At 35.6% G+C, this 17,052-nt stretch overlaps 1 protein-coding gene across 2 annotated transcripts; it reads right to left on the bottom strand.

The window, feature by feature from the left end:
* Nucleotides 1-4,067: 4,067 nt before the first annotated feature.
* On the bottom strand, nt 4,068-16,719 carry LOC138694837 (uncharacterized). Of its 2 annotated transcripts, XM_069818951.1 has the most exons (6): nt 16,374-16,719; nt 15,407-15,543; nt 12,040-12,104; nt 10,421-10,467; nt 9,085-9,139; nt 4,068-6,678 (listed from the first exon to the last, which is right to left on the bottom strand). In XM_069818951.1, exons 2-6 carry the CDS (start codon nt 15,503-15,505, stop codon nt 6,465-6,467), a joined length of 480 nt encoding a protein of 159 aa, XP_069675052.1. In that variant the 5' UTR covers nt 15,506-15,543; nt 16,374-16,719; the 3' UTR covers nt 4,068-6,464. The 2 variants fall into 2 exon arrangements, with proteins under 2 accessions (XP_069675052.1, XP_069675053.1); XM_069818952.1 differs by lacking the exon at nt 16,374-16,719 and having other exon boundaries at nt 15,407-16,348.
* Nucleotides 16,720-17,052: the final 333 nt, after the last annotated feature.

The raw sequence follows: 17,052 nt of genomic DNA, 5'->3' as shown, positions 1-17,052 counted from the left end.
ATTTATTTTAATTGTTGTACTGAAAAAAATCGAAATAGTATATTACGATAAAATGTTGGGAAGTGCTTTTTACAAAATCGAGGAAAAGTTTAAAAAACGAGCAGAGCGAGTTTTTTTTTCTTTCAATTTCCGATATTTTGTAATGCACTTCACAAACGTGTATTGTACATTTTTTGCACGATCATATTTTTAAAATTACAAATACAATATATTTTGCTTTTAAAATTTAGAACAATATTATTCCAAATCCTTCGCACTGTTCAGTATAGCCTACTTACGAAGAATGGTTTCCCTAGCAACAAGTTTCTGTTTGGTAATTCTAACTTTCAAGATCTAACAACAATAGCTGTAAATACAACAAAAAAACACCATCGTGCAAAAATATGGTTTCAGAATTTGTAGGGCTGTATAAAAATAAGAATGAAATATATTTTTATCTAAGAAAGTAGTTACAAACAATGTAGGAAAGTAAATTAACATTTACAACGAAAATTATCAACATATAAATAGAAACAATCTGTAACCACAGAATAAATATGATCTAATATAACGCATAAAAATGATATAATTATTATTATATTGCTTCATTTGAGTTGAAACTGTAAGCCAAACAGTTGAATAAAGGACATCCGCTAAAAAATATTACGTAGTGAATAATTTTTGTTGATAGATACTGGAATGTGTTATTAGTTCTCGTATATTCCAAAGAGATAATTTGTATACACAAAAGCCGCCCTAAATAAGGGTTCGATAGATCGGCCTACTAATCAATTCATAAAGAATAATAAGTAAACAAAACAATTTTGTGATACTTGAAAAGAAAAAAAAAACATTAAGATAAATGATAAGAGAACATAGGAAATCATTTACAATAAAAATTTTGTTGGGTACAAATGATTACTAATTATAGCTAAGGATGATTTTAACACATGAGATCCTATGGCATCAATCGTTGCATCAGAAATTTTATATTGTTTAAGTTGATTTAAAGTTTCACGTGGGATCGTGCCACGGGCACCGAACATGAGCCCAAAAATCGTCCAGTGATTGTGTGATTGCTGTTGTTGCCGGTGGTGATGATGATTAATGATGATTAGTGCCTAGTGGTGTTTTTGCTTTTACGTATAATTCTATAACGATCTTCGTAAGGAACTAATGATGAAAATTTTAGTTCATTATTTCATTTCGTGAATTAATTACTTTAAAACTTACAGTCATACAGAATATTACAGCATATCTACGTGAAGGTACTGAAAAAGTTTTGATTCATTTAAACTCCTAAAATATATATTTATGGAAACGATTACCTTATGAAAGAGACAAAATTCGGATGCTTTCAGTAAAATGAAGTGAAAATTAGCTTCTTTATTTAACAAATTACGTAAATTAATTAGCGTCATAATTAATAAAACAAACCTCACCGTTTTTGTTCAGATCTTGAGTGAGCCCACAACGCGTCTTCGAACCGCTTGCAGTCTAAGACAGAATACAATAATTTACTTTCTCACACTACTGCTTTGATGGAGCTACTCACTATGCTTTCCAAAAGTTTACAGACTCGTTAAACTTTAATAGTGCTGTTTATTCCATGGAGATTACTACGAATACACCAGATATTGTGATTATGGTCACGAAATGATAGTTTTGTGAGCTGAACTGTTTTGTTTCAAAAGCATTGTGAAGACACGTTCAGAGTATGAAATTAAAATCTTTATTTGCTACTACCGCGGTATCAAATAAGATAAGAAGCATACCGGCAATGAGAATAAAAATAGATGCCATTTCGAATTTGTTCATATTTCGTTTTACATCTTACGTAGTAACTAAGACAAATAATGTGAGACTTATAGGGTAAACTAGGGTCTGTTGGACAGTCGGGCATGTTGGACACTCTGTACTTTAACGTGTTACTTCGCCACTTGTGGGCACCACTTTCTGCTAGAAGTCAATGACGGAAATAGCCCCACTCGTGGTTACTTCCGTCATTGACTTCTAGCAGAATGTGGTGCCCACAAGTGGCGAGGGAACACGTTAAAGTACAGTGTCCAACATGCCCGACTGTCCAACAGACCCTAGTTTACCCTATGTAAATTCCAAAATTGTCAAGACAACAATAATAATGAATTTTTCATACTTTTTTTCTATGTCAGTTCAGGAACCATACTTCTTATCTATAACTTATCACCCACACAATTCGAAACAGAAATCAGTCGTCTCCCATAAGGGAAGGATTCTGGTTAAAGTTGAAACAGAGTTTTCTTTAGTTCAAATTTGTATATAGCTTACAGGGTGAATCTAATTCAACCGACAAACTTCCGGGAGTTGTGAAGGACATCCAACTAAACAGTTTGATTATATATAGGAAACCAATGGTCAGAAACCAGTAGTTCACAAGATACAGAGTGTTAATTATTTTTATTTTAAAACTGATCTATGCTTTATCACGTTATTTCTAACTTTACCTGTAACACCGTGATTAATTAACAAAATATAAAATTAATACTATAGTTGTTGTTTAGTCAAATGTCCGAAGACAGGTTTCAACCTCACAAGTGATATCAACAAGACACCACTTATAAGGCAACTAGGCCAGGAGATAATGGGGTAGGGTGGTCAGTTTATACATACAAAAAGCAAAAGACAAGCAGTTACTTACTATTAACAAAAACTAAATTGACAAAACATTTTGTAATAAGTAATTGGCGTAATATAAATATAGAGTTACTGTACTATGGAAAATAAAGAATCTCAATTGCATAGTTCCAGTTTCAGTTTCATTAAACGAGAGTAGGGTCGGTGAGATTGGTGGTAATGAGATGGTATTTGGCTGTGTAGATGAGACCGAGGATTCGCCCTTGGATTAACTGATATTCGCCGTATAGTTGGGGGAAAACTTGGGGGAGGGAACCCAACCTGATAATCAGTCCAACCGAGAATTGAACCGACGTCCTAGCACATCCCTGGATCCCAAGTATCACTCGTTGCTCCGAGTTATTCTATTTTAGGGTACGGTATCCTCATTTATTCTCATCAAATGATCTTACCAACCTAATTGTCTTTTCGAAATGCCTTTCAAAATATAGTACGGTATCTGTAACATTACTTCCTATCTTATAACTGTATTTGTGATTTTCTTTCTTCGCTAAAATTGAGCAAAATGTTACTAATAATCAATTTTTATTGTCGTAAGTTTCTATTTATAAATATAATTTTGTTACTAAATTTATGATTTTAATAAAACAGAGTTTTACATTTTAAATTGTGTCTACTTTTATTTGTTCGCCACATGAAGACTACTGAGATGTGATTTGCAGTTTTTCTATTATGTATGGCTTTTAGCACTGCTTTTCTATAAAGGAGTACGTAAGAGACCGGATTGCCTTAGTTCGAATAGAATAAAAATAGAATAAAAAGTTGGTCTGCTTTCGCAGTCGGTCTAAAGAGTGAGAAGAGAAGAAATCGCATTTTTTTTAGTTGGTTATTTAACGACGCTCTATCAACTATTCGGTTATTTAGCGTCGATGAGATTGGTGGTAGTGAGATGGTATTTGGCGAGACGAGACCGAGGATTCGCCATAGATTACCTGACTTTCGCCTTACGGTTGGGGAAAACCTCGGGAAAAAGCCAAACCAGGTAATCAGTTCAAGCAGAGATCGAACCCACGCCCGAGCGCAACCCCGGATCGGCAGGCAAGCGCCTCAGCCGACTGTTCTACGCCGGTGGCTCCCCTTGTTCGAAATTTTATGAATTAATGACAATATCTAGTCAAGTTATAGCCTATGACTCTTTTTAAATACCGATTATGGAAATAGGGGCAGATCTAACCTTCGAAACGCCGTACTTTTCTGTTATTCTTCTAAACTTCTTTTCTTTAGATTCTACTAGGATTTTAGCTTAAAGACTACAGTCTCATTCTTACCGTTTTATTTTTTGCTTTAATACTTTAAATAAAAATTAACGTTTCACCCTGGCAGGATAAAAGGTAAAGGTCTGTTGGGAAATACAACTGTAATAAATAGACAAACATTAAAGCAAGTTCGAACTTTTCAATATAATTATTATTTTAAGAGATATATTTTAATAACAACCATTTTTTATGATAATCAATGATCACAATAAATTTATAAGATAATTTACAAATACTTTGACATACATTGAACAAAGTGAAAAAATACCAGTTTAACAGTATCAGACAAAGAGACAAAAGTAAAGATTCCTCAAGGGCAAGATCAATATGAAGCAAAATTCTTTCTTCTGAAATTCAATATCACATTGAGTATGCAGAGTAACTGAATTCCAAAGTAAGTCTTAACATAAATGTCCATGGGAAAGTGAAGTTAGGGCGAACCAAGAATTGGAGGACTGAGGTAGTAACAAGTTTGCTGGCCTAAGCTTTGAAGGAAATTGTTGAAAAATAAGCTTAAATAAAAAAAAAACCTTCAAATAATAAAATTAAATTATTTTTAGGAATACTACTGATTTTATTCCTTTGGATCACAAAGAAAATTAGGACGTTTTGACAAACTTATTGTACAGAAAACTAAAAATCTTTACATGATTATAGGATGAATTAGAAAGAACGTATTCAAGAATTAAATCAAACAACAAATATCAGTTAAAGAAAGCAAAATCTTAGGACGAGTGTGTAAGAAGATGGAGCAAAATAGCGACATGGCCTAATGCATGACAGATGATGATGATGATGATGATGATGATGATGATGATGATGATGATGCTGGTAGTGGTGGTGGTGGTGCTTAGTTTCTAATTAGGCCTACATTGTTGTTCCTTCATAAGGTATAGAGAGAACTTTTCAATACAAACAATTCGCTGGAAACAATTGAAATAAGAAATTGCAAAGTCAGAGCGTCTTAAACTTTCGTCTGCGGATCTCTAAAGGTCCTTAAAGTGTCGCTTAGTGAGTTTTCATACAACTCTTAATTACCAATATATATATATATATATATATATATATATATATGTATATCCATTTGTTGGAATAATAGCTATTGCAGTTAATTCATTACAAATTTAGGATTTTCTGAATGAAATAACTCATAGAATTATCTGAGTTTTTATAAGGACTGATTTAAATTTATTAAAGTGTAGAGTATTGTAGCAGATCAAATATTTCAGGATAATCTACAAAATTTAAAACATTTCTGAAGTAGTCTTTACTTTCGAAAGAAAATTTATGTTAGAATACTTTAATTCGAGAATGGTGACTATACAGTATATTTTATCAGTTACAAGTGAAGAATAACTGTGCCTAGATATGCTGCTACGCAATTAATATCATGGTTCATATATTGTGAGTATATATATATTGATAATCATAACGATGACCACTACTCACCTAGAATATATTGATACCTGCTTATTGGACCAATTTCCAACATGCCTATTAAATCATAGTTTGTGATAAAATAACATATTTTGAGTTAATAACCAATTCGTATTAGGTACATATCATCTTATATACTTCGAGATTTGACTGTAAAAACAGCAATTATATTCCCTTTAATACTGTTATTTGCTAATTTGATGTCAGATGCTTGGTTTATGAGCTGATCTTTCTTGCAAATTAAATAGAATTTTATCGAACTAATGTTATTGAAACAGAGATCACTTATACTTCAAAAGCTGATTGTCGAAAATAGAGCGTAATATATGTTTTATTCGAACATACTATAACACGCTAATTACTATGTGACTTAACTGTAGGCCTACCTTGATAACATACATTGAAGTACTGCTATTCATTATGTTATTCCAACTATCTATTTCCAACTAAGCATAATGCGATGTTGATTAATGTCATACGCGCAACATCCCGCAAGCCTTGAAAGCAACAATCCAAAATGGAAGGCGTGATAATAATAATATAGTAATATTCTAATAAATTTAGTTCATTTCTTGTGTCTTAAAGTGTATTGTTTTGAGGTTAAAATCTTCAAACAAAAGCCCTGCAAAAAATCAACAAATACTGCGTAGACATAAAAGTGCTCCATACCTGCCATCTGCTGCAATAGTCGAGAACACGCTGAAAATACACTCATGGTCCGTGCATGCCATCTGTTGCAATAGTCGTTTCATTATCAGTAAAGTAACAAGGTAAGATATTTGTAAAAACTCAAAACTTAGACATTTAATTATGGTCGAACAAAAACACTCGTATACCTCTTGCCTATAATGGTAATTAAGATGTTCATGCAAAAATTGTGAAACTCGCTTATGCTCGTTTCGTAAACATGCTCGCGTCTTAATTACTACCATTATAGGCTTGTTGCTTAATATACTATTAGAAATAACTTGGATGGTAGGTTCATTCTTATTAAACTATATCGACGACATAATTATTATGCAGTCGTACCCTCCAGTATATGATATAATGCAGTTTTTGGGTTGTTTTTGAAATATCGAGGAATGATTCTCGTACAGATTTCAAGCCCAAGTTAAGAGGTCACTTCGCTCTTATTACAGGAACAAATTTAGGAAAAATGAAATTATTTCTCATCCTTCCAATATTCCACTCCGGCTGATTGTCCCTAAAGAACATTGTGCCTAGTGGTCTGTCCTCAACGAAACCGAGGTTGTCCAAATTTAGAAATCTGGAATTCACTAATCTTATGATGGCTGTTGGGAACTTTTTCTTTATGGCCTCCAGTTGCGAGTCGCTGAAAAAAGAGAATAGTAATTAAATATGTAGTACTAAACTTTTAGATTTATATTACTTTGAATTGGAGGATTCAATGAAGAACTGTTTTCAGGATATGGGAAGGGAAGCAAGGAGAATAAAGTTCTTAAGAGTTGCTGATGATATGGCGTTGTTATCACAAGAGAAGATGATACTAAGAGATATGCTACTGGAGCTAAATGACAACTGTGAACAGTATAGGATGAAGACAAATGCAAACAAGACAAAGGCCATGGTTATTGGAAGAAAAATAAAGAAGATAAACGTGCGAATTCTAAATGAGGCAATGGAACAAGTGGACAACTTCAAATACTGCGGGTGTACTATAAGTAGTTCAACATGAGCTGCCGCTAGGAAGTCAAAAGGAGAAGATAAATGACAAAGGAAGCGTTTAATAGAAAAATGAGCATCTGCGGACCTCTGGATCTAAAGAAGAGATTATATGGGGCTGGGTGTTCAATTAAGGACCTGCCTTGGGAAGAAAACTATGAATGAATAAATTATGGACCGACGACGGATTTTATTCCGCTTTAACATACAACACCCTTTGCCAGGTTGAACCCGTGAACCTCTGATCCAGCTGCTAAGATGGTAACTGTTGGACCACCATGGATGGGGTAATACAGAACACTTTTCATGTAAACCTCAGGCGCGTATGATTTTACAATATTCTAATGTTGTTTAGAAAATTGATCTTGCTGTATTTATTTTTTATTTTATTGGGTTATTTTACGACGCTGTATCAACATCTCAGGTTATTTAGCGTCTGAATGAAATGAAGGTGATAATGTCGGTGAAATGAGTCCGGGGTCCAGCACCGAAAGTTACCCAGCATTTGCTCGTATTGGGTTGAGGGAAAACCCCGGAAAAAACCTCAACCAGGTAACTTGCCCCGACCGGGATTCGAACCCAGGCCACCTGGTTTCGCGGCCAGACGCGCTGACTGTTACTCCACAGGTGTGTACACCTTGCTATATTATGTAAGTTATTTATATTTTATTTTTACTTGATATCCATTAAGTGACATAAAATTCCAATAACCAGTTATAATTATAATTGTTACGAACTTTTTTGTCTATTCCGGCATCATCAGGTTGCAGTTTCATACAATCCCCAGAGTTTGTTGCAGAGGTTCTAATCACCCTGTATAACCTACACGTTGCAAAGTTACAGTATAAAACCATTAAAATATTTTAATATTTAGATTGCCCTGCCAACATGCAGAATTTAATTAAATATACTATTATCTATCCTCTGATTGAGGTTCTACTGATATGTACATCTATTATCAGGCAGTACATCTCACTTGACGATATGTGTCAGAGGAAGAACAATTGTTTGTATACATCTGAAATCTGACGTGTAATATGTACCAACCCACCGGCTGCATGAGATCCCTCACCCGCTCACCCAATAGGCCCCCTACACCTACCGCCATAAGTTCATACCGCCAAGATGACGAAGCAGCACAGGATCCATTCCAACGGCCTTTCAAGATATTGATGTATCCTTGGAAGTGCTCTTAAGGAATGAATCCTGTCAAAGATATTGCGAAAGGCTCAGAACTCACAGTCGGTTTCGAAGAGGATGAAGACATGCGTCATGATCTGATTATGTCTATGGAATGAGATGACGAAGATGAATGATATGATATGATATGATATGATATGATATGATATGATATGATATGATATGATATGATATGATATGATATGATATGATATGATATGATATGATATGATATGATATGATATGATATGATACGATACGATGTGATGTGATGTGATATATGATATGATATGATATGATATGATGTGATATGATATGATATGATATGATATGATATTATATGATATGATATGATATGATATGATATGATATGATATGATGTGATGTGATGTGATGTGATGTGATGTGATGTGATGTGATATGATATGATATGATATGATATGATATGATATGATATATGATATGATGTGATATGATGTGATATGATATGATATGATATGATATGATATGATATGATATCTACGTAAATTATTTTTCTACAGGAAAGAGGAAGGGAAATGGACCATGGCAATGAAATTTTCAACTCGGCATTTGCCTAAATAACTGAGGAAAACCACGGGTGACCGGTCCGGGTATTTTAACCGCGCATCTCCCGAATGTTTAACGCATGAGTCACCTCGCTCGGTCTCACAATCGTATCTATTAGAAGTAGGCTTGCTACAAAAACGTTGGATTCGGTATATAATTTTGTTCGATGCAATGAAGACCTGGAACGATTATCTGATACAGCGGGAGGAGACATGATTGTCTACTTTCCTCTGCATGATTACTTTATAGATGTGTACAGAGAAACTAACTAGTGCTCATATTTACTTACTCTGGTCCTTTCACATAGATACTTGCAACAGGAGTCAGAACTTCTAGCGTTTTTCCTGAAAAATATCACATTGTATAAATTACTGTATAAGAATTTAAAACGTTTAAATGGTAAGTAGTTAAGATCAGTGCTTTACAAGCTCTTGTAAATTTAATCATTTATAAATCAGATATTTATACAGAATGTCAAAGAAAAAGTATCCAATATTTTAGGAGGTGATAGTATGCATCAAAACAAGAAAATAATGTCTAATAAACATGGATCCTACAACATATACTTTCTGAGATCTGAACACTTGTTCATAGGAGGTGCTCAATGTGACGTCCATTCATGGCAATGCATTTCTCTGCCCTACAATACAGCAGACTACCAGATAATCATACCGTAGTTGACACCCCTCGCATGGAATAATGATACGTCGCAAGGAATACTGAAAACAAAGGTTTGGTTGCGGATATTTATTTTATTTTAGTAGGTTATTTTACGACGCATTACCAAAATCTTAGGTTATTTAGCATCTGAATGAGATGAAGATGATAATGCCGGTGAAATGAGTCCGGGGTCCAGCACCGATAGTTACCCAGCATTTGCTCGTAATGGGTTGAAAGAAAACCCCGGAAAAAAACCTCAACCAGGTAACTTGCCCCGACCGGGAATCGAACCCGGGCCACCTGATTTCGCGGCCTTACGCGCTAACCGTTACTCCACAGGTGTGGACCGGTTGCGGATATGAGCGAAGTTCAGAAGAGATGTGTTGTGAATTTTCGTGATCAGCATGTGTGGGCTGATGAAAGTCTCCATGCAGTTGAAGAAACAAGGCATCAGCACCAATTCTCAATCAACGTATGTGCACGCGTTCTTCGTAGTAGATTAATAGGGGTAATAGATTAATAGGGTCATACGTGCTACCACAGATTAACTGGGGATCGTTATCAGGACTTTCTTATTAACGTATTAAAACAAATTTCAAAGAGTGCGTGATTCCTTACGCCGAAGGGCAGAGGAATGCATTGCCATGAATGGACGTCACATTGAGCACCTCCTACGAACAAGTGTTCAGATCTCAGAAAGTATGTGTTGTAGGATCCATGTTTAATAGACATTATTTTCTTGTTTTCATGCATACTAGCACCTACTAAAATATCAGACTTGGGATAGCTTCACAGCATTTACAAATCACTACTTAGGTTGCAGTTGGATTTATATTGGGATATTTTGTAGAATTTCGGAATATAAATGAAAAGGAATCCAATAAAAATTCAAGTAAGGAACATAGGCATATTAATCAATATTATCATTTTTTTTTTTCAAATATCGTAAATGTACATAATTTTACCTTTAACTCCAGACTTGTCCTTGAAGACGTTGCGATTTGGCTTGTAACTGAAACATAATGTATGGATATCTGCACCATTAATACCGAACATAGATTACATTTCTGGAATTAAATGAAGGATGGTTTGCGTTATAAGGAGTTCGGGAGAGGAAAGGGCGATTTTAAAGAGCGTATATTTCTGACAGCAAAGTTGGTCGATAAACTGCGCGCAAGTTCTGTTGCTAATATAATGCCATATAGTCATCATGGAGAAGTGAAGTGGTGCACAACGTGCTTTTGTGATTAAAAACTTTTAAAAGAATTACAGTTTTGAAGCTACTAGGTGTGAATTTCGTCAGTTTAATTTATCGTTCCATGATCCCGTCCCACCTGCTCATGCAACTTATATTTTCATCCTACACAATTCAGGCAGTGCATCAGCACAGTCTAGTACATACTACACTATGGTATCAGTCAGGATTAATAATACGAGAGGAGAGTAACAAAGCCTATACGTTACCATGAAACGAATTCTTACTTATATCCTGAAAGGAATGGAAAGACATCGTTGTTTATAAGTTTAATAAATCCGGTAATAGAGAATTATGTTAACAAAATGAAACAGTAAAATGCAATCAAGTTAAAATGTAAGTAATTACAATTCTGTTCTATGTATATTAATTATTTTGCTAAACTCCTTCCCTTTGGAGCTATTCTGTATGTTTGTTTTTTACTTACTCGTTACACGATGTATAAAAATGAAATTTGCGATGCTACAAAAATGTATTTCCAGATTTTCGCGGAAATACATACTTTCAATATTCTTGATATCGAACAAATTGTTTTACACATCCTTTCTGTCTGTCTTTTTGCCCGTCTGTTCATGGAAAATTTATCCTGAATTGGATTTATTTTGTTTATATTCAATGATCTACAAATACATTTATGCAGGAATAATGCATATGAAATACTGTATAATGATTTTAGTCAAGCATTAGGGCCGTATTCATAGACATTCTTAGAGCGGGCTTCCGGTGGATGATCAGCGTTTTTCGTATTCATAAACCATTGTTAGCGATAGGATATGATTTGAATTCTGTACAAATAACCAGTGGATAGCCGGGGCTAGTTTAGCACGCTCGTAGCACGTGCTGCGAAATGTCTATGAATAGCGCCCTTAATGATCCTTGACTCGAAATCGGCGATAGAAAATAATGGTTTATTTGAAATATGCTCAAACGAATTGACGTGTAACGTTTATATTCGACCTAGAAATGAAAATTTTATGGAGAGAAAAAATATATACAACAATTAACTCAGAGGAAGAACGGATGGGTTTAGCATGGCGGCGGTTAGGAATATGGAAGTTAAGGAACAGTAGAGGAAACACTGGGAAAGATGTTTGACCTTCTACAGCCAAGCATAAGTCGCGATGCACATAGGCCCTATTTTCATTATGTACAGGAACGTAAAACTTAAGAAAATTATACGATTATTTGAAATCTCACAATCACTATCCACTTAAACGTTCCATACAATTATAGAATTCTATGAAACATCTGCAATATTTTGAAAATAACCTCTGTTGTTCAAAAGGAACATAATATAAATAATTTAAATAACAAGATATGGATACATACTGTTTCACTCTATTTGTTTTCACGAATTGTACTCTTTTCCCTCGGTTGATAAGTGGCTGTTTCGGCTGGAAGAAAATTAGTGAATTTTTAATTATGTCCTTGCGATCATTTTTCTACTTTGAAGTATACTTTCTGCGGTAAAAGGGTTTTGGATTTTTGTCCAATCATATATTTGTAAAACTGTCCAACATTTAAGAGCTAGTATAATGTAAATCGCTATCATCACAAAATGCAAAGGGAGATGAACTTACCAGCGAATAGGGATTATGAAGAATGGACACTGAGCGAATTTTCCTGTGTTTTGTTTCTCTGTGCGCCAGCGGCTAGTTCCACTTTCAAGCGCTAGAGGTAGTGTAATCGAGCATACGCTAAGATAATAATTGAGAATAGAATTAAGGCACATGATCCAAACATCGCCTACCTTATTGCATAGTCCAGTAACGCTTTGCTTCAAATAAATTCAGCTTTTCCTTATTTCTCAGTGACAAACTAGTTGTAATAATAATATTTTATATTTCAGATATAATACATTATATTATAAAATAATATAATACATTATAAAATTAAGTATCGAATTCGTTTAATATTTGTATAATAATACAGAGTGCGTCTGAAAGAACGGATGGATTTCACATGGCAAGAAAATTGTAAAGATTCATCAAATCAAACATTTATTGTTATCAACATATTCACCAATACATGCAGTTTATTTATGGAAAACAACATTATCCATATGATGTCCTTGGCTTTCAATACAGGCATCGAGGCGTTTTCTGATGTTCGCCATCACTTTCACAGTCATAGCTGGTGCAATTGCCACGATTTCTTCGCGAATCGCTATCTTCAGTTCGTCCAGTGTATGTGATCGATGTTTACAAACTTACGCCTTCAAATGGTCCCAAAGAAAGAAGTCGCAAGGCGCGAGATCTTACCGTAGCCTCGGACAATCTCAGTGCAATAGAATTTCGTCCAGGTGATTTCTTCTTTAATGTTGAACCTGTGATACGAAATGAAGCCACCCACCGCAAAATTGTATTCCGAGTTGGAATCCTAGCGTGACATCCGATGTCGAAATGAGTCCTGAGTGGCGATCACAGACTCTTCATTTTTCAAAAATGTCTCTACGATGAAAGCACGTTGTACACCAGACCAACACCATATTCTCAACTGAAACTGCATTCTATGGCTGACCCAACAGTAGTGGTCCCCCTCACTATATCTCTCTCCTCGTTGCGTATCGATAGTTTGAAATCCATCCGTTCTTTCTGACGCACCCTTTATAATATAGGTATATGGTTTTACTTCTCGTAAGAGTTTTGTTTTTCCATTTTCAGCGCTATCAAATCATTACATATTTTAATTTTTGTTGGGGTCAACGTCTGAACTCTCATTATAAAGGAACTCTAGAGTCTAGACATTACAATTAATGAAGGATTTATTATTTTATGGATCCAATTTATTTTATTTGAGTACATAATGTACCTAGATGTATTAATTATATGTGTTATATTTCCGCTGTGTCGACTGCTAGCTGGTGTGATGTCAGCGCCAACTCTAGGGAGAAAGCAGAATTTGACGGTCTAGCTGGCTTGAAGGTCATTGAAATCGGTCCGGCGACATCAAAGGTACCGACGCGAAGTGTCCATTCTTTATAATCCCTATTCGCTGAACTTACCTGTTGTCTAGATCCATTACCAGAAGTCATTGTACGTATATATTTATTTACACTGCAAGTGGGCAAACACTCGGCGGCAGTGGTAACTTAATTACATACAATAAAAATAATGCACAATACAATTAAAATACACAGTACAAATAATACATAAAATAACCTAATTAATAAGTGAACCTAATTTTTCATTACAACCCTCATAACTTATGTATAGGCCCTACATAAGTGTGGAAAAATTCCTCTACCTTTTGCCATGATAGTAAGATATGATTTTTTTCTTTATACGCCATGAAAGCGCTTGGCGATAGGGTGACCAGACGTCCTCTTTTGTCCGGACATGTCCTCCTTTTTAGGCCTGTGTCCGGGGTCCGGGCGGATTTTTTTAAAGATCAAGAAATGTCCTCCTTTTCGTCCTCGCCTGATATTTTGAAATTATCTGATTTAACGCCTATTTCAAGAAATTTGCTTGTAGGTAACAATATCGACGGAATATGCTCTTTACCAACATCATAACTCTTTTTGCTCTTCCTTGTTATGGTCATTGTTCACAGGCAGCTAGTAAATCGAGTCATCGAGGTACGAATATAAATCCGTTTCCGCATTCTCACCTCGTAATCTGTCTATTCTGCCCATTTTTTGTCCTCTTTAATAATTATAACAAAATAGATATGAACGTACTTTTAAGTATGATATAAGTCTAAATCTGTACTGTAAATACCTTGTAATAAAACAGATATTGACGTAATTTAAAGTATAATACTGTATATGCCTGAGCCTAAATCTACGTACAATAGTGGCAAAAAAACCGGACCGACCCTTGTAGCTGATTTCAGAGCCTTGTTCACTCCAGAGCACAATAGACTGGTAACTAAGATTTTCGTTGTTCGAATCCTGCCTGGGAAGGAAATTTTTTTTTGTTATTTATTCAAATTTATTCTCAATACTTTTCGATTGCTGGTAAAATTCATGTTCTGGAAATAATAAATTAATTAAGTAGTAAAATATCGCTGTAATCGAGAAGTATTTGGAAGGTTTTTTTTACCACTATTGTACATACTTCTGTCCTTTTTTTCGAAGGATGTCCTCCTTTTTGAAGCTTTGTGTCCTCTTTTTTTATCGATGTGAATCTGATCACTCTACTTGGCGGGGGTAAGTAGATCTCCATGCTTTCGTGATCTCTGCACTAGAATGAGGCGTTGTGGTCGACACCACGCTCCACCATCTTTTATCCCCGGGATAATTTGAAATAAGCGTTTTTTATTGCCTGTACTTAATTTTATGGGAGATTCAGTGAACCTCGGGGTCGTTCTGGAAGTTTCGGCAATGAGAAAAATCGTGTCATCATTCGGAATTGAACCCGGGTTCTTCCAGTCCATAGGCAGTTGCTCTATCAACTGAGCTACCTGGCCGCTTCTGCAGCGATCGAAAATGTATTAAAATAAAGTGGTATTAACGGCCATTATTTTATTATAACATGAAGTATAAAGAGAGGATATTTTAATGTTGTAAAATATATAGAACATGATATATCAGAACTATACAGAGCAGGCATTTTATCTTTCCACATTCGCATATGTGTACTTGTGCTGTGCACTGCCAGTTCCGCTCTACTTCCCCGAGCGTGGAAAGATAAAATATAATCATTATATGTACAGTATTTACGAGGCGTTTTAAAGGTATTTTGATTTAACTTACCTCTTCGTCAGTGACGTTGGTTCTTAGGTGCACTTTGTATGGCTGTGGCGAATTATCGCTACCACCTTTTGGAGTCTCAACTTCAACTTGCAACGACATGGATGGAAAATCCCTATAAGCTGGTTGACCTCTGTAAACTATGAGTAAATCATAACCATATAATACAGGGCTATCACAAATGATTTAAGCAAATTCATTGTCATGTGTTATGTAAAGTATGAAGCCTACAGTATTGAAACATATACCAATGAAAAGAGACATTCTCCAAGTTTCGTTTAAAGTTTCGCGGAAGTATTTCAGTACACTGTGTGACCGCTAGACGGCTAGGTATGAGAAATGGCGGGGACACTGTTACTGGGCTATCTTATCTGGACATGCTGACACAGTGGTTAATGCCTCAGTTACTTGACGAAAAGCCAGGATTTTTATTTCAACAAGACGAGCTCCACCACATTTCCATCTTCAAGTGCGCCATTATCTTAATTAGCACCTCTCTCAACGTTGGATTGGACGGGCCTCTAACAATGATCGGTGTCTTATCCACTGGCCTCCCCGGTCGCCTGATCTGACCCCATGTGATTTTTTGCTATGGGGGGGGGGAGGTTTCAAAGATCAAGTTTATGTACCATCCTTGCCAGTTAATCTTGATGAACTGAAGAATCGGATCTGTGCGACTGTGGCTAGTGTTGATCGGGATATGCTCCGACATGTGTGGATAGAGTTTGACTACCGTATCGATGTTTGTCGCGTGACGCGAGGAGAACACATCGATTTTTTTCCGTCATTGGCTGAAACATTAGCTTATAAATTTTAGTAGTCTCTCGAAAGTATACACTGAGTTGGGGGCCTTTGCTTCTGTTCTGAAGAAAATAATGAAAGTAATTTTTATCACCTTCGTTAGGTTTTGACCCGAGGACGATTTTGCAGTAATATTGTATGCAGAAATTTAATATAATATGTCACTTACATTGCAGAGGATCAAATTGACGGTAATCTGTTCTGAAGGCATGTAGAACCTGAAATTAAAATGCAGGAAAAGAATTTGAAAGTATTAGTATACTCACATTTCAAAATAAGTGCTATTGAACATTGTCATATTCATGCACCGCGGAATTTGAGTGTGAGTTCTTCTCATCAGAACAAAAGATAAAACGCGTTCAACGACATTATTCGGATAGTCTCTTTCCCCCTTTAAGCAGAAATCTAACTATATAAGTTCCGGTTACTTCCTATATTGAAAATGAAAGTCTAAATTGACGTTATGTGGAGTGATTTCGTAATAAAATATTTCGGACCCATCGCTACTTAAAATATCTTGGTAGAGTCGGGCAAACAGCCTCTTACTCCCGCTCGTCTCGTAGGCGAGACTGGCTGGCCGATAACGCCAGTTCCGAGAATCGTAATCTCGAGATTGGCACTCTCGGGAACGAGGAATACCGGGTCCCGGCCTGTTATCGCACGGCCGACTTATCGTTATGAAATGCGTACACTGACTGCCGGCTTAATTGCCGCTCATCACTGCAATTCGTGACTCTTTCTGAAATATTAATGTTCATAAAGTAATTTAAGAAGGCACAGCAGTGTGGTATGCAATAATACAGCACATTATGATTGTCGACATTCTTACAGAAGTCACACTATTTTAA

This window comes from Periplaneta americana, chromosome 2 (assembly GCF_040183065.1).
Source record: "Periplaneta americana isolate PAMFEO1 chromosome 2, P.americana_PAMFEO1_priV1, whole genome shotgun sequence".
In the NCBI taxonomy this organism is placed as follows: Eukaryota; Metazoa; Arthropoda; class Insecta; order Blattodea; family Blattidae; genus Periplaneta; species Periplaneta americana.
The sequence above is the reverse complement of the archived record's forward strand: the minus strand, read 5'-3'. Positions and strand labels throughout refer to the sequence as shown.